The sequence below is a fragment of the Platalea leucorodia genome (genome assembly GCF_965183815.1).
Source record: "Platalea leucorodia genome assembly, chromosome: 7".
NCBI lineage: Eukaryota > Metazoa > Chordata > Aves > Pelecaniformes > Threskiornithidae > Platalea > Platalea leucorodia.
Genome location: NC_138829.1, coordinates 73,055,762 through 73,083,319, shown reverse-complemented (window position 1 = coordinate 73,083,319; position 27,558 = coordinate 73,055,762). Strand labels below are relative to the sequence as shown.

General features: G+C 44.0%; 1 protein-coding gene across 4 annotated transcripts in view; it reads left to right on the top strand.

Annotated features, from left to right (window-relative positions):
- Positions 1-27,558, top strand: part of RMDN3 (regulator of microtubule dynamics 3) — a gene marked incomplete at its 5' end in the record, with an annotated part of 39,483 nt that overhangs the window by 5,220 nt on the left and 6,705 nt on the right. For 2 of the 4 annotated variants that reach the window (XM_082317514.1, XM_082317513.1), the window contains 7 exons: positions 2,278-2,545; positions 4,124-4,226; positions 5,269-5,329; positions 21,557-21,632; positions 22,419-22,496; positions 24,778-24,876; positions 26,804-26,857. In XM_082317514.1, coding sequence (XP_082173640.1) covers positions 2,278-2,545; positions 4,124-4,226; positions 5,269-5,329; positions 21,557-21,632; positions 22,419-22,496; positions 24,778-24,876; positions 26,804-26,857 — 739 coding nt within the window. The remainder of the gene's footprint in view (positions 1-2,277; positions 2,546-4,123; positions 4,227-5,268; positions 5,330-21,556; positions 21,633-22,418; positions 22,497-24,777; positions 24,877-26,803; positions 26,858-27,558) is intronic. The other 2 variants (XM_082317516.1, XM_082317515.1) reach the window with 1 other exon arrangement.

Below are 27,558 nucleotides of genomic sequence, written 5' to 3'. Positions count from 1 at the left end.
ACAATTCACAGAAATAATCACAAGCTTTCAGGAGCCCAGAGGTCCTGGGCTGCTTAATTTCTCTATATTGCTTTGGCACCGCGTTGGTCTTCTGGGCTTCTTGGCCTCCTCTTTCCGTGAGCTTTTTTGTTCCAGATAGTATGTTTTCGTTTTCGTTCAGGATGTGTGCTAGCCAGAGGCCTCAACACAGTAAAGCATTTAAGAACTTTCCATCATCGTAAACTCAAGAAAACAGGCTGATAACATCTAAATCCCTTAATCTTTCTGAAAGCTCTGAGTTTATGAAGTTGTATACAGTATTATTTGTCTTTTTAAACTGGCAGCATCTTGTTTGAGCTGTCTTGGAGAAAACACATTTTTGTGGTGGAGAAAAAAAGCGTATAGGAGCCATCCGTTGCTGCCTGGTTTTAAAGACCATATTGTGTTTCAGGAGCCTTCAACGTGGAAAGTGTTTTTCAGCTGAAGTACTGAAATATTTGCAGCTGCCGGTAAAACGTTGCTGTGAGACAGTATCACAGCTGCCTAGCCCACAACCGTGCTGCAAAGTAGCTTAGGATGGGAAATGAGAGAATTTGAGGAGTTTAAGTGTCAGAAATGAGTTATTCTAGAGAACTAATAATGTCATTAATCTTAAGAAAATATCAAGAAACGAAGCTTTTAACTCAATCTGAAACGGAGCCGTGCTGGTGTCACCTACCACCGTGTTGCGACATTATCCATTAATTTAGTGCTGCCTACGTGATCTCCAGCGTGTCTTCTTGTAGCGCTTGCTGTCCTGCCTTTGCACTGATAAGGCTGACTGTTGCTTTATTTCTTGTCTTAAAATGTTTCCGTACGAAGTGATGCATTTTTAAATTTATGGGTGAGAGTCGGAGGCCGTGGTGAGTGAGGGCATTTGTTACCTCTACCAGAGAGGGAAATGCCTGAGCATTATTGACGGTTCTCAGAAAACGGACGCTTCGATAGCCAAACGTGTCTTGTTATCTATGTGTGGCTGAATTACTGTGACTGCTTTCTTCAGATACGGACTTGGTCGGCTATCTTTGCCTCCAGACAAAGGCAGCTTCACAGACAGAGCGCTCGGCTCTCCCTCGGCGGGGCAATGCAGCCGGACAACGGGGAGTACAGCTGTAGTTACCGAATGCCCCCGGACTGCAATGACTTCTCATTCCAGCAGGACTTGCAAAGTTCAACACATGGCTTGGGCACAGTTTAATTGGGTAACAGTTACAAGCATCCCCTAGAATTAAGCGTTTATATGATTTGAAGTAGCTTGCTTCAAGAGGAGAGCTTTCTATTCAGATAAACCAAGAAAATGCAAATATAAATGTACACATTCTTAAATTGCTGGCTGACTTGTGCTTATTCTTCAGTTAAGAGCTTGCAGATAAATGTGAGGGGGACAAATAGAGAGCCTTCTTTAAAACAAAATTAGTCCTGTAAGTAGACACCTCACTGCAATAGTATCGGTCAGTATATAATGCGGTTTTACACTTCCAGCTTAGCTGCCTGTATACACTTTGGGGGAGTTCAATTTTAGCCATTTCCAGAAACTTTGATCTGAGCTTTGTGCTGGTTCATTTGACTGCCTTAGGAGCTAATCATTGCCCGGGTTTTTGTACACGTCGTATCTTTGTGGCTCATCTGCTGTCTCCTTGCTGGACTTCTTGCTCGTGTGAAATCGTTCTGATCGCTCTCCTACTGTTTTGCACCTTTTCACATGTCAGTGTGAACAAGCAGTTTCGTATTTAGCGCTCGGACAAGATGATGGAGGTACTAGATATTGCCAAGACAGCTATTGTGTCTGAAATTTCCTGGAACAGGCTAAAAACCTCAGGTTATATTTTCCACATGGATGAATGTGTCGGATTTTTTGTTGAAATTCTCTTTTACAATCCATACATTTAACTGGATTGTCCTGGCTCTGTTCTTAGTTGTTTAATTCTCTTACATTGAGGTTAGAAGTCCTAAGAGAAGCTGTTACGGTGTGCAAGTGAGATGTGGACACTTGTGACTGAGTTCTACTTCACTTTTGGGGGGTCTTCTTTCTTCAGCTTTTTGAGGTTGTGTATACTACCTGAGAAATAATGATCAGTGTGTTATTTGAGATGCTTGGATTGTACGGTGTTCTCCAGGATAAGATCTTACTTTAGTAAGATACTTCTTTTCCTCTGTTAGGAAGAGTTGGTTTTTCTGTACGTATGTACAAAACTGTCCTAGGCTGCACAGCATCTCCTCAAACTAATTCCGTGTTGTGTTGGTTTTTTTTCCTCAAAGGTACACCACGGCCAACGCCGAGTCTGATTACGACCGGGAGTCCGAGAGGGAGAGCGAAGAAGGGGAAGACGAAGTGAGCTGTGAAACAGTGAGAACTGCGCGCCGGGATTCCCTGGATCTTGTCAACGAGGATGAAACGCATTTAATCTTGGATTCCTCGCTAGAGGAAGGACTGGGTCAGCTACTGCAGCAGGCTGACCGCTTGCACAACGGAGACGAGCAGGAGAAGAGAGAGGGATTCCAGCTGCTGCTGAATAATAAACTGGCGGTAAAGGTTGCCTTTTTATATTTTCCAGCAGTGATTTGTGTTTTCAGCTAAAGAGCTGGGAAAGAGGAAATTGCATATCTTAGCAGGGTCCAGGTCCTACACCACAACTGGGCCAGCTTCCAGTGGCCCCCTTCCTCAGGAGCAGCTTGGGAGCGGGCTGAAGGCCAAAATTGTTCGGGCTACGGCAGCAGCCAGTTCCCAGTCGCTTTCTGCCTTGGAACTGTGCGTCTTGTCATCACCTTCCCTGAGCGAACGCACTGTGCATGTGTCAAATAACAGTACCATGTGTACACAGTAAACTCAGTAGACATTTTGAGAACATTTACCTCCTTGCATACGCAACGGCTCGATCTATATTTGGGAAGCGTGGTCTTTCCAAGGACTGCCCAGTGCATGTGTGTGGTGGTTCATGAAATAAGTTGCATATTCAAACAGAAGGGTTAGGCAACACTTATGTGTATATTAGTTAATGAGACGAAAAACCTGGACGGTGCAGGTGTTTTGCCACCTTAAAGAATGTGTCTGTTTCTATCGTATAGGCGATGTGAACTGAGCCCCTGACTCAGTGACCGTTGGTGCTGCCATTGGGGTGTGGGAGCGTAGCAAGGGGCAGTGACGGTTTTACTCTGGCTGTGGCCGATAGCTGGCTTCTGCCTCTGGCCACGGGCTGCGGAGGCAGCCAGCGTTGAGATGTGTCTCGCTGTGGCTGTTGCGACCGCCGGCCGCCGGTGCCGGCATGCCTGTGCCTGCCGCAGTTGTGCTGTCAGCCTCTCATACCTAAGTACTGCAGAGCCAGCAAAGAAAACGTTTTGGGTTACCAGCCCTTTAAAAAGCAAAACCTTTTTGGCTCCGGTACTTCCAGGAGAAAGAGTAGGAAAGAAATAACGGATGACTTGATCAGTTCTAATTTCAAGTAGATTGGGTTTTTTCCTTCCCACCAGGAAGAAATGATGGGCCTGTTGGCTTCTGAAATTGTCTTGCATGCTTCTTTCTGGTGATTCTCCCACTTTCTTTTATTTACAATACTATTGCAAAAGAAACCAAGCTGTTACGTGGCTGTGTTTTAATTTTTTTTTTTTAAGTAAGTTTGAGTTTGTCAGAACATAGCCGCTTCAAATTTAGCAGTACACCTACAGTACTGTCCCAGGTTTAAGAACGAGGCAGGATGTGAAACTGTTTGAATGCAGACTGAAGCATGAAAAAGGTAAAATTCAGTTTGTGAATTTCAATGAAGTGGTGAGGTTTAGAGGGATTTTTTCACCCAGTGTTCTGAGGTTAGCGGAGGCTGCTGAAGAACTGACCCCAGCACGGCCTTTGAAGTGGAGGGGTTCCTTGTTAGAAGGCGACAACAATTAGACCTGTACCAGTAGTGTAGCGTTGTAAGCTTAGTTATGAATTTGGCCATCCAGTTTGCTCTTTTGTGGTTCTGCTTCAGTCCTTGTAGAGTTGGGACCTTTTAAGGTTTCAAAAAATGTCTGTGTGACTTCTAGTGTATGCCCCCACTTGATTTTTCTTTCTCATGGTCTTTGTCCATGGCAGAAGGGGTCTTGACATATCACATTTGTGTTTTTCCTGCAGTATGCAGACCAGAAAGACTTTCTTTGGCGCCTGGCCCGAGCACATAGTGATATGTACGAAATCACACAAGACATGGATGAGAAGAGATCGTACGCCACCGATGGTAAGGAAGTGTGTGTTTGAGGCAAAGGAAGGGCGGTGTTCAAAGCTGACATTACACTTCAGATTTATAAACCCTATGCTTGCAAACAATGTGGTGGATTTTTTTTTTTTCCTTGTAATCTTTTTTTTTAGGTGAGTAGCTAGCGGTAGTGGGGTGGTATCTGTTTAAAATGTTTGCATTCTGAAAGATAGTATAAGTAGACCAAGGGCTAGTTAAAGATATATCATCCATATCCTGTGTGGTATCAAGATAAATAAGTTTTTGCTGTAAGGCATTTGGTTTTTTGTGTTGCTAACATGTGCAGATATAAAAAAGAAATATATTTTTACACGTGTGTTTACTTATAGGAATCAGTTCCATTCCCTCATTCTTCTTCACTATCTTGAATGTGGTTTTTTTGCAAGATTGTAGGCGGGTCAGAATAAAACAAAAAAATCATCTTTGTTACAGTTAAGATGTGCAACAAAAGATACTATTCTAAATAATTTCTGTTCTGTTTGTTATGGGCATAACTATATATAGTTAGTCAATACTATCACTTTGTAATATAATTGTTCTTTCCTGGAAATCATCGTAGCCATTTAAAACACAAATTTTTAGGTTTTGTTTCGATAGTCCTTTTAGCCTTCCATAGGCGCTTGGTTTTCAGCTTTTTGAGACTGCAGGCTCTTGGAGGAGAGAGGGGGAAGTGGGGTGGGTCCTAGATCCGAGGCTGTGAGACGCATCAGCCCAAAACCACTGGAAGCTCTAATGAACTGTTCTTAGCCCGGCGTGGGAGGAGGCGTCGTTGGCGAGAACTGTACTGCCACGTGAGCTGAAACCGTGTTGACAGGTCAGCACAATTTGCTGCCGTACTACAAACGTGCGTGATCTCTTTGAGTGGTCTTGGATGTTGCATATCACTGCAAGCGTATGAAGTTATTTACGGGACGTTTTCAAGCCAAATGTATTATAAAATTAACAGATATATGACTTCTATGCCATTCTGTTATTGTGCTCTAATAGCCTCAGAGATTTCTTACCTCTGACCACTTGTTTGCAGGGAAAGAAGAGATGGAAATTGCCTTACAGAAATGGGACCAAAGTGCCGAGTGCCATCAGTGGTATGTAACTTTTTACTTCTTGCTTTTAAGAAGCATAGGAAAAGGACTTGGAGACTGTTGTGAGCTGAGCTGCATTTAAAAACTAAAGAAAAATAAAAAAAAGCGCTTATTTGCTCTTACTTGGCGTATACTCTATTGACGTTATTTTCCATAAAAAGCCATTTTTAACAGCTTTGGTGAACTGGCATAAGTAATGGCTTGACAGACGGTAGGTTTGGTTGTGATTATAGTAATAAACTTTGCTTTGCTTACGCCAATTTAATTATGAATATCTCTCCGAGATGAGATGGCCAGAAGAGCTCTTGAACAAAAGCTCCCAAACAAAATACTGAACTTCTTTGGACATAAGAACAGATTGTGTCAAGGCTTTTGTGAGTCTGCACCGAAGGAGTTGATGAACTTTGGTGGTGGTAATGAAGGATGAACTTCCAGATGAGGCTTGGAGAAACAAGCTAATGACAAACCGAGTTTGAGATGAGTAAGCGGAGTGAGCTCCATTTGGTGCTCACCAGGCTAAATTGAGCAGACTAAACGGCATATTCTTTGGGCTACTTGTAGTTTAAGTGCATACGTCTTCACGTAAGGTGAAGCGAAGGAAAATTTGTTGAGAAGCTTTCCTGGGAATCGTGCAGTTTCCCTTTCTGAAAGCAGAGGACGGTCGTTTGCTCCGCAGCTGGCTTTTGGGCCCATGTGTGTGCCTGGGCGGGATGCTGCAGGCGTCTTGGCGCAGAAGGGAGCTGAACTCCATCGGCATCGCTTTTGGTTGTGCAGACCCTGGGAAAATGCCTGTTGGAGCGCCCTGTTCTGTGCTGGGTGTAGATGAGCTGCCAAAGGATATGTTTCACACAGATAACTTGGAGAAAGCTAGTTCCTGAGTTTGAGAGCTCGGTATGGTGAGGCGCTCTTCATTTTCTTTCACGGGTCCTCTGTTTCCCTTGGCCCCTTTTCAGCCCCCTGTCAAATAATGCGTATATCCGTCAGAGCCAAGCTCACAGCCAGCTGCACAGCTGTGGGGGCAGAGCCTTAAGAGTTACATGTTAAATATGAATGAGTTTTTCCTCTGTGTCCCCCCATCATTCTTGGGTTAATCGTTGGTTTTTACTCTGTTATTGACATTTCGATAATGCTCTGTTGCACAGAGATGCTTGCTTTATGTCAAGAGGTGATGAATTTGCCTCAGTCAGCTAGGCCTGTGCCAATGCTCTTACATTCATCTTAATTCTGCAGTAAGGAGAAACATCATTCTTGTCAGACAGCCTTTTATAGTCTTTTGGAGAGTGTCTTCTGGCCTGGCACTGCTGTCTTCTGCTCATGGATGCTGCTTGTTGCTCTGCAAAGCACTCTGGCTTTGGGAATGAATTGAGACAGCAGCATATGGTGCTTTTTTCCTTCTTTTTACAAAGCTTCCCCCCCCCCCCATGATAAAAGATGCAATGATCTGCAGTTTAGCCAAGCAAGGTGTTCTGTGTTTGTGTAAGTGCTGCAGCTGGTTAGGATTTCAGTAAGGAGGCAGGCAAGAGGGAAGGTACCTTGCTCCCTTCAGCAGCCTGCATGAACAGGCTTTGGTTGCAACTCATGTACGGGATTGAAAGGATTGCCCTCCTTTTTTGAAAATACACCAAAAGAGAGTTTGTAGAGTGGTACGGATACATGTAGAGGTAAGGGAATATGCTTTTCTGGTGAATTCCTTGAGAACAGTGTTTATCGGCAGTTACTGTGATGGACTGACAAGACGTAAACTAGAATAAAAAAGAAATTATTTTTTTAATGGAAATTATTGGGAAAACAGGATGCTGAATATCTTTACTAAACGAGATCTGCGCTCTTCTGAGATGAGTAAGTTTATGTGGAGGATCGGTTTGGACTACTGGCATCTAAAGAAATGCCTTTATCATCTTGAAAAGACTGTGTATTTTAGCTCTTGTAATGAATTGCTGTTCTCGGTTCAAGCTTTGATATGAAGGAAGAATACTGGGACAGACAGTGTGACTGATCCGTAGCAGAGTATGGTGTTTGGCTGGTTTGACATCTTGAAGGAATTGGTTTTTAGTCGCCAGGTTGAGTCTTAAAGTTTGTAAGCCACTTTGGTACTTGATCGTTTGATATTTTACAAAGCAAGGTTCTACTTGAGGGTGTAATACTGATAGCTTCGTAATTCAGAGTTTATAGTGTGCAAAGCAATGGCTGTAAGGTGATGTTATTCACGTGTCTCCAGTGGAAAAATCTCAAGCCTTTTGAGCTGAGATGTTCCCAGTGCCTCCGTCACAGCCTGCACCGACCTCTTCCCACGGCGGTTTTGGTGAAAGAGCGCGCAGTTCTTGTCCTTTAGACCTCTCACTTTTCCAAACAGGCGAAGGGCTTCTGCACATCTACATCTTGCTTTTAATTCTAGAGAGCAGCTGCAGAAAGGGCAGCTGGAGAAAGGAAATAGCAGAGCAGCATGTGGGAGGCATGGGGTTCATTGGCAATGAATACGTAACTACCTTTATCAGCCGCAGAAGTAATTATTTTCTGCCATGGAACAGGAAATTATTCCCTCTCCAGCTCTGTGTGGGTCATGGGATGGTCGCAAGCTGTTTTAATTGCAGTCTCTTTTTATGCTAATTAATATTACCCTAAGAAAAACATTACTGCTAATGAAATGATGCTTAATACATGAAAAGGTATATGTATCTGAAAAATGCAGGATAAAGCATAGTTCCAAAAGACATTATAGGTTGTTTTCCCTTTACTGGAGTAAAGGGCACGTTGCTCAGCATTATGTTTAGTTCACGTGCTGCCCGTAGTAGCACTGCTTAGGAAAATACTGAAAAACCAACCAAACTTGAAAGCGTACAAGGATCGCTTTCCTTCAGCGTGCCGTCCTCACCTCCAGCGGGGAGAGGCGCAGAGGGGGGTTCATGCCCGTGACGGAGCTGTCCCCCGTCAGTTTGGGTCATCTCGTTTTGACCGCCTGGCTCCTTCCGCTTCCATACCATCCTCTGGTACAGATCCCATAATTTAACATGCTCTGTGCAGGAAAAAAACCAACTGTTTACTCTGAAATTGCCAGTAGAGGTTTTAAAGCTTTTTGGGGTTTGATTTGATGCTCTTGGTTTGTGGAGAAGTGAACAGAGAATGATTATTCACGCTTCCTTTGTAAAGTACGGTGTTATTCTGTCGTGTTTCTCTTTAGTATCTGTTTTCCTTGCTGAAGAATCCTAATCTTTTATTACCTCTTTTAATAGGGAATCATTTTATTCTCTCTCATCACCCATGTTGTCTTTCCCATATTATTCTCTTTCTACCGTATCTTTTTGCAGACAAAAGTACGGGAATTCACAGCGGAGCACCAGTTGTGGGAGCAGCATGGATTTGTGTAGTGCTAATGTGACGATCCTTTTCATTTTTACTTCCATATGCAGTAGTCAACATTGTCTTTCTCTTTTCCACAACATAGTAAATGGATGTTTTAATAGAAAATTCCCCGTGATTTTAATGTCTCTTCTGTGTGATAGAGGCTGTGTGAAGCCTGTGATTTTGTAGGTATTGTTAGGGCTGCGTTTTTTTTCCTCTGTGTGTTATTTCACGTTGACCATAATTTTCTATTTTATCAGTTGCCACTTAATGCTTATGGATTACTTAAGATGGAGTTGAGCTGGTTTTCAGTGCTTATTTGTTGTTCTCTGTGCTGTATCATTTGCTTCTGTTGCCCAAATCATTCCGTTTTATTGGCTTTAAAGTGTCACGCTCTTCAAGCAAGACAGAAGATAGTTTGCATGCAGTCATTGTTGCAAGTAAAACCTTTTTCCCCCCTCTCTCAGTGCCTCATAGTTATTGCAGTAATGACTGACATTTTAAAGCACCAAAGAAAGAAAATAACTCTGTGAACAAGAAGGGATTTCTGAGTGCTGGCGAAGGCAGCGCTGAGCAGAGCGTGACCGGCTGCGGAGCCTTTTGTGGCTGGGTGGTTTGAAGGCTTTGGCAGCACGATAGTAAGTGGTTTCTCAAGAATGACGGAGAAAGCAGTCAGTGTCTGGGACTGTCTGGACTAGCCTTGGGATCTGCCCAAATATGAAGGAGAGTCCTTTCATGGATCTCTTGGGTCTTCTTGACGTTAGATTTGGTACAAAGCTGTTATTGTACTCGCTTGCTCTTGGAAGTCAACTGGTCCCAAGAGAGCCATCTCCGCAGAGCTGGTCGAAACAGAGCTGGGGTTTGATCAGGGCTACGCAGGCAAGCCAGCCCTTGTGCAGCGGGACCGATCTCTGGCTGTGCGTTCCTTGTAGGCACCGCTCAGGAACACAGCAACGTGCGAGAGTTGTGTGGGGCGTTGGGTGTATTGAGTACCTTTAGAGCAGACTTGTGTATTGCGGGCTGACTGATGTTATACCAACTGTTGTTAGTGCCTAGGTACTCCTGTCCTACAATTACCTGATTCTTACTTCTGATACAGACGTCAAAGTCATTCTCTGCTTTAATTGTAAAAGATCTCTGAACACAGATATTACGTCCGATGAAATTGCTTGCTCCCTTAGCTCATTTCAGCTCCTGAACAGGAGGACAGAGCAAGTTTCTAAGTCTGTTCTTGCTTGCTTGTAGGGATGGGTGGAAGAGGCATCGATCGTTGCACAAACCTGTACGTTTTGCTGCTTAGACGTGAATATGTGACATCCTCACAAAGGAAGGGAGAGAAACAACTGTGGCCTTGTCAGAATCCCTGCCCGTTTCCGTGTGGCGGTTTGCAGCACAGCTGCAAGCACGTAACAGCAGCTTTAGGGATCGGGAAAGGATAGGGAGCTGTGTTTGCCTTGGCTTCTGCTCCTGTTGTTAAATATTGGAAGTACAACCAGAGCAGCGAGGGATTTCAGAGGTCCATCTGGGAAAAATTTTGCAGGTGCTGTATTACCAGCTTTTGTTTGAGCTGAATATTTCACATTGGACATTAAATGCTGAAAGCTGTCATTGCAGAAGAAGTAATAAGCTCTGGCCCTCTTGGGGATATTATATACGTTACAGAGAAGCAGGAGGAGGATGCGGTCTTGCGTTGGATGAGCCTCCCAAATGTCCCCTCTCTTCCGAAGTCTGTCGCTTTGGTGGAGTATCTTGCACGCTTGATTGATAGCCACTCAGTTGTGTACCAGCCCTTTTATATTCTGTTGGTACATCTGGCTGTCCGTGGGTAGATACCGGTTTTTTGAAAAGTGACAGCATTCCGGATATGACTTGAAGATAGCTTTAATTTTAACAGCTGGCAGTATTTCAGGGTTTAACTCTTCATGGATTACTGCCCAGATCGGGCCCATTTGGAGCTATGTCTGGATTTCTGAGCTGAGTGTTTCCTGTTCCCCAGGTGGATTAAACCGGGAAGTTACTGACGATATAGATTAGGGGCAGAAGTAACTATCGTAAATAGGAATAGGCGTTAGAAGGTATTTCAGAACTTAGAGGAGGAAAAATGGCATGCGGCTAGAGCCGCCTGATAGCATCCCCCTGGCTCAGGAGGGTCCCTCCCTTCGTCCGGGGTGTCGGTACCCTGGAACATCTCCAGTCCCGCGCCACGGAGGCTCAGAGAGTGGGAACACCGGAGAGGAGCCAAGGAAGAGAAAGTACTGAAAAGTATGAGCAGGGACAAAAGAAATCTCAGCAGGGATTGATATTCCCTCCTCCTCTTGGAAATAGTGAAGTAGCTTGACATTTACAGTCTGTGGGTTGCTTTTTATTTGTTAGGCATAAAAAAAAGAGAAGTTCTGAGAACTGAGATGTTAAGAGTATGAGGATGTCAGTAGAAAGCTCTCGTAGCACAGTTGTTTTCCACATTTGTAGCATTATCAACTCATGTCCTACAAAAGGCTTCATTTTGCAGCTCTTCTCATCCACGTTGATGCAGGTGACACCTTCCCTGAAAGCACTAGTGGTTCATGCAGTCTTTTTTTTTTTTTTTTTTATGGTTTGAACATCTTGCCCAGGTATATCCAGGCTCTTTGCTGGTAGCTCTTGGGAGGACAGCTGAAACCGCAAGGCTTCTGAGCAAAAGCAGAGGCTTAAATAAGCATGAGATCACTACATAAAAATTGTATGTTCTACATAATAAATACCATTTGTATCTTCAGACTTCACTGGGGATGAATACATTTTGTTCTACGAAGAGAACGCATATGGCCCTTTCTGGCCACCTCCTGAGGCGGACCAGAGATCTTCAGCAGATAAAACCAACATAGAAATGGAACAAAATTGAAGACGCATTTTGTGTCCCAGCTGAGGTAGCTAAGAAGATTTTAACTTTTTTAGGATCAGGGAAAGACGGATTGGGGTGGAGGTAGAGAAGGGGATATTTCAGCCTTTCTTTTCTGTGGCAGTCATTTGAATTTTGACTTAAATCACTAATGAAAATTAACTTTGGTTTTAGCTGTGTGCCTGAGTAAGCTCCTTACTAGCTAACACGTAACTTAACAAAATTTGCCAGCTCTCCTTGGAACCTGAACGTGTTCATAGGAATGTTAATTAAGTACAAAACAGAGCACCGATCCAGAAAAGGGTTTGGTTTCTAGTGTGTAAGGAACCAAGAACACAGAGTTGGGAGGGACCTCCAGAAACTCATCTTGCTCGTCTTCTTGCAGTGGTGCACGCCAGGTGTGCCAAAACTGTCCCTGAGCCCTAAAAACTTCTAGTGATGGGGCCTGTCCTGTCCCTTTCTCTCCCCTTTCTCCTGTTTTATCAAGTAGTGTGTTTAATTAGATGGATATAATATATATAGTAAAAAAAATATATATAGAATATATATAACTATATGGATTTTTCCTGGTATCAACCTAAGCTTTGTTTTTCTTCTGTCCTCTCTAAACATGGAAAAAGTTTTTAACGTGAGGAACTATTTGTAAGAGCAGAGAGGAGTAGTTGTATTTATCCAGTGTTTTGAAAGAAAGCAGACCTACTTGTCACAACCTTTTAGTGTGTGGTGTTCTGCAAACCTCCTGTTCTCATTTGTCTTAGGGACTCTCTCCCACTCGCCCTTTTTTTTTTTTTCTTTTTAGTTTATTACTCAAAAACTGTATATAGTACTTTAGCTGAGGCTTGCTGGTGCAGCATCATATTATTGCCTCGGGCTGCTTATGATCTACTGTAATCTTTAAATTTGATTCTCTGCAGGCACCCCCCCTTAATTGATGAATTTGCTAGCATACGCTAGTCTGCAGCCTATTTAAATTTAATCTCTACGATATTACCAAACTTAATGGAGTTATTTAATAGCATCAGTGTTGTTGTCGGGGATTTTTTTGCCACTCCATTCAATGTCCATTCGTTCACAGTAATTTTCAAAGAACAGTTAATCGTGGGACAATTAGGGTGAAGGAGACTCGGGTAACTTATTCACTCCAAAACAAAGTCATGTTCTTTCTGAGGGGTACTTCTCAAAACAGATTAGGCAGACCTCCAGCGATGAACCTCCCGTGTTGACCCTTCAGGGACTGCACATCAGCTTTATACCAGTTACAGCTCTACCATGTGTCCTCTCTTTGCTTCCAGGAATTTCACGGGAAGGATGCTAGCGATGCTAAACCCTAATATACATCACTGCCTCTTTTGCCCTCGTTCATTTCTCTAAAAGCAGGGGATTTAGGGCACTTTGACGTTTTGTTCTTGTCTCTCTTATTGGCAAGACTGGGAATTCAAGCTGCTAGAAACTTCGGCATCCCATATGTAATAAGGCTGGGGTTTTGCTGGGTTGGGGGGGGTTTTGAGAGCTTGTTGCTAAGACATTGCGACTGCATTAACTGAGAACAGTTCCTTGATAGTGGCTGGTGCAAAGCGAAGGACAGAAACGAAAGACGACCCCAAGCTTCTGAGCAGATTTTCTGTCTGTCCCTGGAGCGGTTTTGGGTGCTCATCTGAATTCATCCTGAGATTCCTAGGGTTGCGCTCTTCTGTCTTCCAAGTTGAGAGTGATACTATTTTAAGTGATGCTCTGCCTCAGGCCCTTAAGGTGCTATAGGAATTACTCATCTGTGTACGCTGGGCTCTTGCTTTCACCTTAGTGTGTCCTGGTCAGATAAAACTGCCTTTGTGCAGCTGGTGGCCCTTGGCAAGGGTGAGGCTTTGCTTGTGTAGCAGGCGCTGGCTGCTTTTGCCGAGGGACGAGAGTCGTCCCGAATTGCTTCGGCTGTTTTGTGTTGGTGTCGGTTCCACGAGAGCAGAGCTGAGGAGCCTGTTACTTGGCAGACATGAGCCGTGATCTGCCGCAACTGTGCAATAAGTAACAAAAATAAAAAAATACAGTATTGTCTCAATTTAAAAAAAAAAAAGTTGTTTTCATATAAAATAGTGAAGACCTTCGTACAAATATGTGGGCATTCGGGAATTTTATGGCTTGGCAATGGGATGATGTTGGTACTGCTATAACCATGGCCTTTGTGGATTCTGCTAATGAGTCAAACGCATAGGAGGCCTCCCGCAGTTGTGTGAGTGACGCTGAAGTCGTTCCCCAGCCATCGTCCAGAGCAGTCGCGAGAAGCCTACAGAGAGCTTTTTGCATAGTTTTGCTCCCGGTTGCCACATCACTTCAGCTCCAACTACGTGTTCGGTTACTTTTTCCACCAAGTTGTGCGAGCGTGTGATGGGGGACAGCTACTTAAAGATGAAAGGTCTGGAGCGGGTCTATGGCAATGTAAGAAAGGAAGGGTTTTTATCATTTTCCCGCTATACGTACACGTGTACATACCTACATACACGCTTTCTCTACGAACAAAATACTACTGCAGGACTTAGTGAATCGCTTAAATCATTCTGCTTATTTGTATGCTATAGAATAGCTGGTTTTGCTTTCTGCTGAGTGCATTTATGTTAAAATAAATGTTTAGTTCCATTACATAGTTTATGTAATTAAAATAAATGTTTAGTTATGTAGCAGATACACTTAGGTTATATATGGATATACTTGGATGTGGCCATGTGGTTAAAATCGGTATACCAGTCTGTAGATGAGGAGATACACGGTTTAATTATGGTGTATCGAGGAGGAAAGTTCACACATGTAGGTGAAATAATTATGCTAGGAAAAAAAACCCCAATGTGCACAAACAAGGCTGCGGCTTAGGAAAGTGCGTGTGCATATGTCTCTCTTAAGCCATATACTACTCAACTTACTTAGTACTATGCAGGGTTTTGTTTTGGTTTGGTTTTTTTGTTTTTTTTTCGTTAATAACTTCCCGGTTCAAGACTGAATATGATCCTTCACTTCAGCACCCTGGCTGCGGGATTTGAACTGTCGTTCCCTCCAGCCGTCACCTTCCGCCGTAACTGTGGAGCCTCTCTGGCAGCAGGAGGCAGGCAGAACAAATAGATAAGTCTCTCAAAACCTCTTGTTTGCAAGATGGAGGAGTTGTGGCCCCGAGGGGTAAGTTCTTCTGGATCCCATTTCTCACCCCACACTTGGCTGGTTGGTTTCCCTGCCTTCAGCCAGCCCCGGGGCTTAGAGGAGCGTGTGAACTCCCACTGCCCTGGCGCTGCTCCGCTTCTCAGCCTTGTTTTACCTGGCCAGTACAACAGCTAGAGAAGGAAAGAAGGAATGTTCCCTTAACCGGAGCCAGCTGCGGGCGTCCCCATGAACGACTAGCTGTTTAAATGTTCTGTGTAGCCAGTCCCAGGCACTTTCAGCGCTATCTCAAGTGTTTTAGGATTTACAGTTGGTCATGCAGAGGAAGGAAACATCTCTGTAGGTTTGCTTTCCTTGCTGATGCTTGGCTTCAGGGTGAGTGGGGACGGCTTTTCATGTAATTAGCCGTGACACTGCCGTTATTTGGAGTGTGATGGATCCCTCTCTAGACCGTCGGCCTCCCTACTGAATTCTGAGTTTTGTATTCTCCCATCCTGCCAGTCTTCACCCTCAGAGACCTGTGCTGCTGCGTGGTTTGCTTTTTTGCTGGGCTTTCTTTTCCTTCTAAGGGAATACGCGTGGCTCAAGCCCAGGCTGTGCAAATTGTACTCTGTTTACTTTTCTTATATAAAGCTAGAAATCGTGCCTCCGTGGTATTCCCAAACCAGTCTGTCTAGGAAATGTCAGGGGTGAAAAGGGGAATAATCATTTTAAAAAAATAATAATTGCACTTCCAAATAATCATCTATGCTAGTTAAATCTGAGAGCTCCTGCTCCCTTGAGGTAGATAAAAGATCTGTGGGTCTCCTAGCCAGTGACAGATGCCAGTCTGACATGACATGCAAGCGCTATAGCGGTTTACAGCACCATTATTTACAGTTTTAGAGCAGTAAGCGAAGATTAATATATACAATTAAAAGCTTGGGGGATAATTTTTACTTGATGAGGATGCAGGAGTATAGTAAATATCCAGGAGAACGTGGAGCTGTGGAGCTAAGACCAGCTGGCTGTTGTGAAAGTTGAAAGTTTGCTGAGATGCTGGGAGGGAGGGAATAGCATGTACGGCTGTGGGTGAGAAGTGGCGATAGGCACTACTGCTATAACCAAGGTAGAAATTCTTAAGAAGAAAAAAAATCAGGCTGAAACAAGTTCATAGTGGTTGTGGATAAGAATGATTTCCCCCCTGCCCAAGAACAGATTGTGCAGCAAAAATCGGGATTTTGGATTATTTGATATATCTGAAATTATAACTTTTTTTAAAACTAAAAAGATAGAACTAGAAAAACTCATCTAGGAAATAGTGAGGAACAGGACTAAGAAATCATCTCATTTAGGTGGTAAAACCCAGCGACTACTATGTTTGTTTTGATACCAGCATGCAAATTCTCGTAGAGAATTGTTGTGCTGGGGGATGTGTTGCATGTTAAAAAACCATAAATAAGTTAAACATATCAACAGATAACAGAGAATGCCCATGAATTTAAATTCCACGTTGAAGCAGACAATGCGTAGCACTAGTTGGCTTGGATAGTGACAGGCAGGCTAAAGAAAATCACAGCTCAGAATATCCTTTAGGGCAGAATCCCCAATAATGCGAGAAGACCGCTTCTCTTTTTGCTCTCCCCCAAGGCTCCGTAAGGGTCATGTTGGAACATCGTGTACCAATTGGTTGGTTGTTGTTTTTAATATGCCTCATAAATGATATGATAAGACAACGACAATGTCCCAGAGCATTGAAAGTAGAGAAACAAGTCTTGATTTGGCACGGAGCAATGAATAGGCTCCGGTTCAAGGTGTTATAACAGCGAACCCACTTTATAGTCGTTACCGTAACGTACTGAGATTGAACATCCGTGTAGGAGCACGGGAAAGATTTCAGCGAGTAGTGATAACTTCGAAAGAAACGAGACGGCTGGGAGGAAGCTTGCGTACACGAAGAGCCACAGGAGCAAAGTGCTTGCAGATAATTCAAAGCTTGTTTAAAGGCAGTGTTTGAGAGGTTCAGGGTGTATAAGTAGTGACTCTTTAATAAGAATAAAAGAAACCTTTAATCATGGTACTTTTTTAATTTCCTTTAAACAGCAGAGGAGACTGTTAGAACTACAAGAAGACATCTTTCAATGTCCTGTACAGCAGAGGAACGTAGAACAGGGAGGAAACTCTAGCAAGTTAAATTAAAATCACTACTGAAATGTTTCAGAGGCATTAAAAACAGAACTATCCCAGAAATTGAGAAATATTAGCTGCGATACATAATGAATGGCTTGAACTTGCATCGCTGAGAGAGGCGTGAAAGGTGGCAAATGTAATGCTGATTTTTAGACGGTAAAGAGAGGATCCAGGGAACTAGCAACTTACCCAACTTCCCTGCCTGCCTTGGCACTGAAAGCTATTTTAAATATAAGTTGGAGACTGATAGGATATGCCAGCTCCATGAGAAGATGCAGCTCTTGTACAGAAATGCCCGAGCCGGGGGTGAGGGTGCTAGCCCGCTCGTGTTGGGTGCGTGGAGTTTCAGAAGTCCGGGACAAATTCCCTCGGGCAGGTCTGTGTGGATCGTTCAAAGACTAAAACATTTGATGTCTCAAAACTCTTCAGGCAGTGGCCAATTTTCAGAATTTATTAAATAAAATGTTATTAAAGGGGTGGTGGAAAGCATCCTGAAAAGCGTTCCTGTATACATACTTGATTGCTTTTTTTTTCCCCCCACTATTTACAAACAGCTGTAAGTATTTTTGCGAGTCAGAACAGGGATGAAGCCAATGTTCATCCCTTCAGTTTTTGATGTGATCCCTTAGTGTGAAAATACATGTCTAAAATTTTAATCCCCACGGAAAACTGAGACGGTGACAGTAGCAAATTAGTGTTGCTTTAATACAGAACATGACTTATTGTGCTTAAATTTCTAGCATACATGCCATCATCGCCAAGTACCCTTTTCAGCTAGGCTGTACATAGAGATTTGTTATCTCTGCATAAATCTTGGCCTTTCTAGGCCTTAAACTGGGCTTTTACCTCCCATGTCAAGCCAGCAAGGCTTGTGATGAATTCTTACCCTATCTGGGAAGACGTAGCAGCAGCGAACACAGCAGGACGTGGCTTTCTACAAAGTAAACCACCATCTGTGAATACTCAGCGGGCACGCAGCCCGCAGGCTTCTGCTGCCGGCAGGGCGAAGCCAAACTCGGACTCGGGGCTCGCGTGCACGGGGAAGCTGATGCAGAAACGAGGTTGTACGTCGCGAACGTGGAAATTAATTTTGGGTTAAGTCACTGGGAATTCTGCTGTCTCTCCCAAAGTAATAATTCCTAAATTAATGATTATTTTCACTTTTGGTGTGTTTTATTGCAGTCTAAATACCTGCACGCTAACAGTCGGTCTCCTTCCCTTACTCCAGTGAAGAGACTAACATATACCTACTCAGTGCACAGGAAGGCGAAAAACTGGTAGTACTCATAAAATATTGGGAAAACTTCTAAATTCTTTATCAAGATGTATATTTTGGAGCTCTGCTTCTCCAGATTATTTGCTTGATTAGAAAGGGGTTTATTCTTCTAGCTTTTATCTGACTCTGGGAACTGAAAGTTGAGCTCTGACAAGGGTTTTTATCTCCTTGTCTGTGTGTGATAAAACCTCTCTCCTGATTTACTAGCAATGCTGCTTGAACAGCACTGAGCAATTTCTACAGGCTAGCCTTGATATATTCAGTTCGCAGCTAATGCTGATTGAATAGGAATATATTAATTTGTTGGGTGTTGCAATGAAAAATTAGTTAAATACATGTGAAGCGAATTTTGATGTCAAAAGAAAAGACCTCTCATGCCTTCATGCTGTTGTCAGTGGTCAGACTTTCATGTTTGACTCATCGTTGGCAATATAAAACACTTTATTTCGCTTTTCTCAGGTGGCTGCAAAACAGCCGCTTCTCCCCACTTCTTTCCCCTTCACCTCACTGTGTCTTTTTAATTTACTGATCGTCTTATACAGAAAGGAGCACCGGCGCACTCAGCTAGTGAGTCTTTGAAGCACTTAAAGATGTAGAGAGATGCCTTTGGGCTGGCAAAGCCCCCGGCCACGGGGCCGGCTGCGCGTTCGGTGCTCGGAGGCCAAAAGCCCAGCTTCGGCGGGAGTCAGCCAGAGTGCAGCAGCGGCAAGGGAGCCTCTTCAAAGCCGCGTGTTGCGAGCTCGGGGAGTTAAGCTGGAAGAACAGACAGTGTCTCGCCTGTAGTATCTGCTGCCCCAGAGTTTATTTTCTAATAAACGGGGCAATACAGAGCTGAGATTCCTATGGGAACTTGCAGATTGACCAGTGTCAGCAGCTTAATGAGCAGTTCTGGTTAATAATTAGCCGAGCGATATCATAATACGAGGTTTCGGTAACTGCTGAGACATCGATCTGAGCAGTGCTCAGAGGTTACATATTGTTTACAGAAGATAAAAATCCCCTTCCCTAACTCATTATTCTTAATCTATCCTGTTACTGCTCGTCAGTCCTCCTGCAGCGCAGCGGTGCCTCTCGTGACATTCCTCCCAAGGCATTTCACCCAATGAGCTAGAATAAATAGCTCCACCAAGCCAAGCTAAACAAGTAGAAGAGAGAAAAGCAGACAACCCTGTTGGCACTGCCGAGCGAGGAAGGAAGGGGAGTCGGGAGCTGAAGGCCTCCAGAGCCTAAAATCTCAGAACTGCAAAGTCTCGCCTACAAAAACCGCCAGCAGGCCGGCGGCCCTGGCCCTCGAGGGCAAGGCGAAGAGGAAGGCTCATGCGAAGGGCTGAGACCGGCAAAGCTGGGGCGGGTGGAGTCGTCTTTTCCTGCGACTGCAGTGAAAAACCAGCTCAGGCATCTCTTCCCTTTTTATTTTTTTTTAGTGTATTTCATGACACAAAGCTAGGACTGTTTACTGCTTCTTTTATGTAACGTTTCAGCAGGCTGTTAAAAAAAAAATCTGGTATTTATATTTCTTGACAGCTGCGTATCGCGCCGCTTGACGTTGATGTGATCGTTGGTGGAGGGATCAGGCTGAACTCGCGTGGTGTCCCCCCGGATTTACGGCTGCCTGCGGGGGCTCGTTGGGCTCTCCCTGGGAAGGCCGGGGCAGCGGAACGGGAGGGTGTGCAGCGGTTTAGCTTCTGTTTTAAAAAGGCAGCGTCTTTCCCTGGTTTGTGGCAAAACCTTAACCTTGACCTAATTGTACTTAATGCCTGCCCATATATTCAGGAGCCTGAACAACGTGGCTATAGGAGCTATATTCTGGCAAGTTCCTATACGTTAGACAGGGCTACGGACTACGTGATTTATCGTGTAGGAATATTTTACCTTGTGATCTTAGAAAATAAGCCTTTTCTTGGCTTGTATTTCTAAACCCCAGTCATGTTGTGGTTAGGGATATTTAGCACAGGCTGATGTTTGTTGTGAAACAAAGTGGGGAAGATCATAAATACACTTACTTCATCCTCTGCAAGTGACGGGTTATGGCAGCACGGCCGTGAACTTTTTCAACTGGGGGAGAAGGATTTTACCCAATTAAGACGTTGATCTGGTAGTCTTTCCCATGATCATGAAAAATAAGAATTTTAAAACTGAACCATAGTTTTTTCACAAGAAAATTACATGTTAAAGGAATGAGATTTCATGGCAAAATTGTAAATATCCAGGAGACGCAACTTCTTTGTATTGTAACTTATGCATTGAAAATGTAGTTCAGGCCAGAGCAATGAGGTGTAAAATGCTTTGTGGGCTTTTTCGTGCCACTGAAGAAAGTGTGCCTGGAGATGCAGAAGTCTTCTGACAGATTCCCGCACGAGCATCTGTTGCGGCTAACCATCACCAGGGGTGCCTGGGGATGTCGTGTGGCGAGAGAGACGGAGCGCCCAGCAACACGGGGATGTAGTACAAGAAATCTCAAGGGAGGTTTACTTGCGTCTTTCTTTTCAGCTTTATTTTTTGAAGGAAGAGCTGTGTTATTCATTTGTCCATCCGTTCCAGCTAATATTTTTTGAGCCCAACTCGGAGAAGAGGGGGGAAGCCTCGTCCATTCCCACAGCTCTTGCCTGAGCGGGATGGCAGAGGCCAACGACCGAGTCGGCGCGGCTGAAGCTTCCCTTCGCGTGCTCTGTTGAGCAGCGGTGCCCTTGCACGCCTCTCCGATGGGTTGTTTCTTGGGAAGCGGCGCAGGGAGGCGAGGTGGGAGGCTGCAAATCCGTGGGTAGTTAACCCCCCTTAACTCTCACAGCTCACCAAATAACTAATTTTGCTAGGTGCTGTGCTTCTCAGGGTCAAAATTTATGATCTCTGACTAGACAAAACTAAATGGCTTTGCACTTGCAATACTGACAACGTGTTGCTTTGTTTCCCAAGTTTGGTGGCCGCATTGGGCTGCAGGACATAGGTAGGTTTTCACAATATTTTCCCTCAAAGTAGACAACCGCTGTGCTATAGATTGCGTACGAAGATCGCTCCGCACCTTAGTCAATTAGAGCTTTTCGTAGTTCTGGCTCTCGCTGCAGTAGCATTTACTCTTAGCTTTGTGTTTTGACACAGTTTTGTTGCTGAGTGAAGAAATTTCGGGTGTAGAAGCGTGCCGCTCCTGTTTTACGTAGAAGGAAGGCTTTCCAGCCATCAGTGCAATGAATTCTTGTGTCACGTCAAACCACTCCTGTTGACTTGCAGGCATCCTTCAAGCTAATGCCTTCTTGTGCACTGGATTTTTACTGCATATGTCTCTTCCCTGTAAAAAAATGTACAGTATTGCTTGTTTTCCCCAGTAAGTTGTGCAGCTTTAATCCACTGACATAGCTTCCCTCTGAAGATATCAACAGAATGTAAATGTATGTGTAAAACTGTTTGATTTCATGCGAATGTCTCCTCTGTGTAGGTACGCTATTCTTTGTGGGCAGTTATCGGAACATGAGAGTATTCAGAAGCGTATTCAAACTGGATATATTTTTAAGGTAAGTAGAAAGGACGTGTTGGTTCTTGTGTAAGTATTGAACAATACTTATTTCTATAGTAGTAAGTTAGGAAAATTGGCTCCATCTCTTATGAGGGAAGCGATAGGTCTCAAAGAGATGCTGTGAGGAAGGCGAATCCTGCGATGCGTGGTGAGGGCTCTGCGCTTTTGCACGCTGTAATCTCAGAAAAAAGAAGAGAAGTCTTGCAAATAAAATGTGCGTATATGATGAGATTGAGAACTTGAAACATGACGTTACCTTGTGGTAATAAGGTACAGCACCAGCTCTTCTTCTGTAACCGCCTGTGAGCGTGCTTGCACCCTCCCATAAATGCAAAGCAGTTATTTTTCAAAGAGGATTTAATCTGCCTCAGATTCCTTTATTTGCCTTTCACCCACAGCGGGGATGTTACGGGGTAAGAGGAGGCACCTGCAGTAACGGCTGCAGAACAGGCCGCCTACGGTATTACCTCGTCAGCTCTTGACGTGACCAGCAAGTTGGTTATGCCGATGCTCTGAAAAGGTGGTAGAATAAAATGAAAGGCAGCTTCATTTTTTTTGTGTGTAGTAATTCTTGTCTCTGAGGCTGATAAAATGCTGGTTTTCTGTGTTCACTGAAACGATTTTAAGAAAATTTGGAATCTCTTTGTAGCTGTAACTTATTGATCACTGACAATTAAAATTGTGCACTTCTTCCTTTCCTCTTTCCACATTTGTTCATCTGCTCCTGTGGATATTGTATTTGCTTATAACAAATGTAATGTGTGTTGGTGATGATTTTCCATAGGAACACATTGATAAAGCGATTGAACTGAAACCAGAGGATCCAACGTCTTACTACCTTTTGGGCAGGTGGTGTTACCAGGTAAAATAGTTTATTGCTCTTTATTGCGGTTTTCTTCTTCCTTGGAATTTAATTCCCTGTTTGAATGAGAGATAGGTGGATTCAAACCACCAGCCGTAAGGACTGGGGACGCTCTTTAGTTGCTGAACCTCAGATATTGTATCAGAAAGTACAGGTATGGAAATGTCGTAGTTGCTTGAAGAAGTAGTTTAAAAGCCGCGCTTGCACGGGATCTAGAAAGTCTTCATTTCAGTCCAGAAGCCGTGCCAAGAAAACACTCCACTGATGAATACTATAAATGCGTTGCATTCAGAAACCTCTTAAGATGTAAAAGCTCATGTTCTTGTACGTCTAGCACCTCAAGGCTTTTATAAAAGCACTATTGAAACTATTGTCTGCCAGGACACAGTGTCATTCAGAATCTCTCAGCTTTCCATCTCAGTTGTTTCCTTAACTGTAATCGAGAAGCCTTAGGCAGTCCATCTCCCTCTTGTCTGCCTCCTGTTAAACCTCAAATGTACACCTTCATCCTGCTGTTCCCACTCGAAGCACCAGGTTATAAATGGTGCAGGTCTTTAATAAGAGTTTATGTAAGCTCATAGCAAGAGAGCTACAGAAACACTGAGCTGGCGATCAGGACAAGTGCCGGCTGAGCCCGCTTCCAGCACGTTGCTCTGTGCGAACCATCAAAGGCCAGAAGAAGGCAGCGAAAGGTTAGTGGTATTGAAGACACGCTGAAGTTTTTAAAAGCATGAAGAGTGCAGTTCCGTATTGGCAATCTCATTTGCTCTTGCTATTGCAATACTTTTGTCCCCGAATCAACAAAAGGCTTCAAAAGTACTTGGTGTACCTCTGTGCAATAGAGTAAAAGCTGCTGGGGCTTTTCCCCTTTCATTTATTTATTGCCACTATTCTGCTCTTCGTTTTTCCCATTTTTTGCCTCTTTCCCAGAGGGAAGCTGTTTGCTAAAAGCGTTATTTCTGAACTGCTCTGAATTGGAGCTCTGAAGGGTTCAGGGCTCCGGACTTGGTTTTTCAGTCGCTGCAGGCAGCACGGGAGGTGAAACGGCAAAGAATGGATTAGGAAAAGCACTAGCTGCAAACTAGCTTACTGTTCCCCATGCTTTACTCGGTAAAAACAAACCACCTTCAAGCCTTTAAGCACATATGGATGTGATCAAGGAGGTTTCAGGGCTGGCAAGAGCTTCTGCACACAGTATATCTGTATAATCTTTTGCATGTGTTTCCTCTGCCCTTGCTACACAAAGTATTGGAGGTAGTAGAAGCAGCGTGCCGGCTGCTTTATATTTCTTGACAGGGAAAAGCTTGAAGTCAAGTACCATAAATCAGATTTAGTGCCTATAAAAAGAAGTAATAGTTTGCAGTAACTATCTACTTTTCAGTTTACACAACTTGAAAGCGCTTCGGTGCTATCAAAAATGAAGTCACATTGCAGAGATTGTAGCTGAGATGATTGACACTGGTAATTACAGAGGAGCGGTGAGCTAAACTAGTGGAAGCTCCTAGCTCCTGATTCTCTTGTGGACTTTCTACTCAGCCTTACTGCTCTTAGAGAGTATGAAAGAAAAACAGATATAGGTAGAAATCATGTTCGTGCTTCTGGTATTCTGCATTATAAGAATGATACAGTAGTAAACAAAGAAGATATTATCAGGTGTTACAGTCCTTATGCATCCTTTCCCCCATTCAAATTTCAGGGTGTTTCTTATTAGAGAGAGAGAGGAGCTGGGAGCAGGACAATCAGATTTCATGAAATGAAATAATTGTAATAGCTACCTGTTTCTCAAAACGTGAATATCTGTTGGTGGGAAGGCTTTAGCCTGCCTCTCCCAGGGGATCTTGGTATGGTGGGAACACGTTCTCGTACAAGATGTGAGCTGGGAGATGGGCGGGCTCCGTATGTGCGTTTGCTGCGACGCACGGGTGGGAGCTGCCGGGAGCTGGTGCGGTTGCCGTAAGGCGGTTTGGGGTTTTGGGCCCCTCATGCTGTTGCATGCCCGTAATATTCAGTTGTAGAGAGGAATCTTGCTTGGAGCATTATGCACACGGCAGCTGATGTACGGAACTGCTAAAGCTGCCTCTGGACAAGTAAAAGCAAATTGGGTTTAATTGTGTGGCCGGACTTGGATACTCGTCCAGAATCTGCCGACACGACCAAGGTCTTTGGCTTTCTCCCAGGGGCGCGAGCCAGCTACAAGAAACTGGATAATCCCTTGTCCGTGTACTTTTGCATACGCTGTGTCTCTAGCGGGTTTGACAGTTTCGTCTTACTGTCTCTGCAGATTTCCCACCTGGGATGGCTTGAAAAAAAGACTGCTGCTGCTTTGTTTGAAGCCCCTCCTACAGCCACTGTACAGGACGCACTGCAAAACTTCTTACGGGTAATGAAATCTGATAAGCAAGGCACTCGCTAACCTGACAAATGCGATCACGAGTGTGGAAGTGCAGTACTTGTGTTCTGGTGAAACTCATCACTCCAAGTGCTCTGTGATACATCTCCGTTGCTAGAACCTGTGGAAGAAAAGCTGGTGAAAGCAGAAATGTTGGAGCCTCTTTTATAGAATAGCCAGACAGAAGAACGTGATTTTGAAGACGTTAGAACAAGACCCAAAGTGTTCACAATTGTTTTTAAGGGTTTTGGTTTTCCTTTGAAAAGCTGCGTAGCAGAGTGATTCATTGCCTGATAGGAAACACATACGGTCTGTACTCTTTCAGGGTCTGTAAGAGCTGTTTGAGCTCATCCCTGGGAATGCTTGCGTTGATGCATTCTGCCATTTTAATTTCTCTCAGAATATTTTATTAAAAGGCTGCCTGATTAGGTCAAACTTCCCCATTTCAGACTTTTGAAGACAACTGCTTCAAGGTTTCAGGGGCACATTGCTTAGGTATTTCTAGAAAGAAATTGTGAGGAGTACTTCCTACGGTGTAAGAATCCTGCCCTCCGAATGGCCTTTTTTTGTCCTCCTGTTGATGAAAATGAATTTAAGACATGGCCTGGGTCGCGTTTTTGAGCATGGAGCTCTTGTTGCAAGGGTCTGCACAAGATGAATGAGCTAAACAGACTGTCCTTGGCTGTGCCTGTGAGAACTACTCTTGAGCACCTCTGATGAAGTGTTGCAGAAAGAAATTGCCCTGCCACTTTATAACTCACGGATAGGGCCAGCAGATCTGCAAAGCGTCAGGGAATATCACGCTTATTTCAGTTTCTTATAATTTTGCCAAAATGTAGTCGTTTGAGAGGGAAAGTTGTGATAGGTATCTGCCCTAGGCAATATACTTTTCAGCCAAAGTGGTTAAATCATTTCAGAGATAAGTTTGAGGCGAAGTGTTTTGTTTCTTTTCATTAGAGAGAAAAATAGCTTGTCGCTTTTATTGATAAGCTAGAGCAGCGCTGTGGTTTGAAACAGGAACTTGCATTTTTCTGAGGTTTAGCCTTGGTCAAATACAGAGAGAATTTTAAAAGGACACAAAAGCATCCTTCTGGCAGCGAATTATCCCCTGAACAAGTGCACTTCCAGTGTGCTCAGCGGAGCCCGTTTCAGCTTTCTGCCCCAGTGGGCATGCCTCAGGGCAGGGGAAATCTTCCGGCCCCTGGCAGCTCTGGGTTAGCCACAAGCTGAACTGGGTCTAAGGCCAGACCACAGACTTGGGAGGAGGAACATTGTGTGGTGCTCAGTGATTCCTCTGAGGTCTGGGCTCGGGCGTCTCGGTAGGGCACATTGGGGAGTTTGAATGCAGATGGGATAGGGGTCAAGCCAAGGGTTCGTGATAGGAACCTGCTGGAACAAAGTTGCTTGGAGAGTGATGACTATAACTGAGATGAATGGAGGAAGGCCGGGGGACGTGGGTAACTAGGAAACTGGGAATTAGTAGCCGGGAAGAAGACAAAAACTGGGGGAAGATTGCTGAGGTTTGGCACCAGCATATTTGGGGGGAGCCCAGGTGGATGAGACTGAACGGGCAAGGAGGTTAAAAATAGTCCACGTGCATGTGCAGGAGGAGGTCGTTGAGCTGGTCCCGAGCTTCCCTTAGCTTCCCAGTGCTCGACTTCACCGCCTCGCCGTTCTTCCGTGGCGCTTCTCTTAGATGAGAGTATGAATGTTACTAACCCAGCCAGGCAAGCCTATGAAAAATTCTGACACTGATCTATGTATTTACAAAAGTAGGGCTTAGTCATCTATTTTTTTAAATTTTTTATTTTTTTTTAAAGAGACGTAATAAGCCTGATACAGGCATTAACTGTGTCTTTTGCATATCCTAATGTCTGCTTTTCTCTGCCTGTCGCACCCTCCCCTCTGTTCTTTGTAGGTTGAGGAACTGAGCCCAGGATTTTCCAAAGCAGGAAGAGTATACATTGCCAAGGTAACCAGTCACTGGCTGCTTTCTTTAGTTCAGTCGTATGCTTCTAGGATAAGAAATATTTGTATTAAAAAATTGTCTCTGCCTGTAAAGTGCTAAGCAGGTGTAAATTACTCCATGCAGAAGCAAGATTTTATAACATTTCTACAAAAGGCCAAATCATCTCGTGCAGAGGCATTAAAATTCAGGGAGGACTTTGCCTTTGAGTCATCCAGTGGAGCATCCTCCTTTTTCTTCTTTAACAGATCGAATTCTATATAAAGCAGCACTGGTAACTCCTAAGGCACAGGCTGGAGGTTTAATCCCACCACCACCACGGATTTCTGTGGGGTATACAGAAAGAGAGTCATGGGGAAAAGTCAAGGATAGAGTACGTCTCTCTTTCACCGATAACAGATGGGAGTCTTGAGCGATGATTAAATACACCACGGGTGCCTGGAGCTGGAGCTCCAAAGATCTTTTTGTTTGCATTGAGGGAATAATTGGGTTTGAACTCGCAAATGTTAAAATTGCTGCTTAATTCCTGCAACCTCCAGTTGGAGTCTAGAAATATTTAAAACCCAAATAGCTTTAGAAATCTTAGCCAGAGTGGGCGTAGCAAAGAGTAGCTGTGGTCATTCTCTCTGAAATTCCTGAATTCCCAATGTCCCAAAGAATGTGAATTTTATCAGGGTAGCGTGCAAGTCGTAGGATCTGCTTGGTCT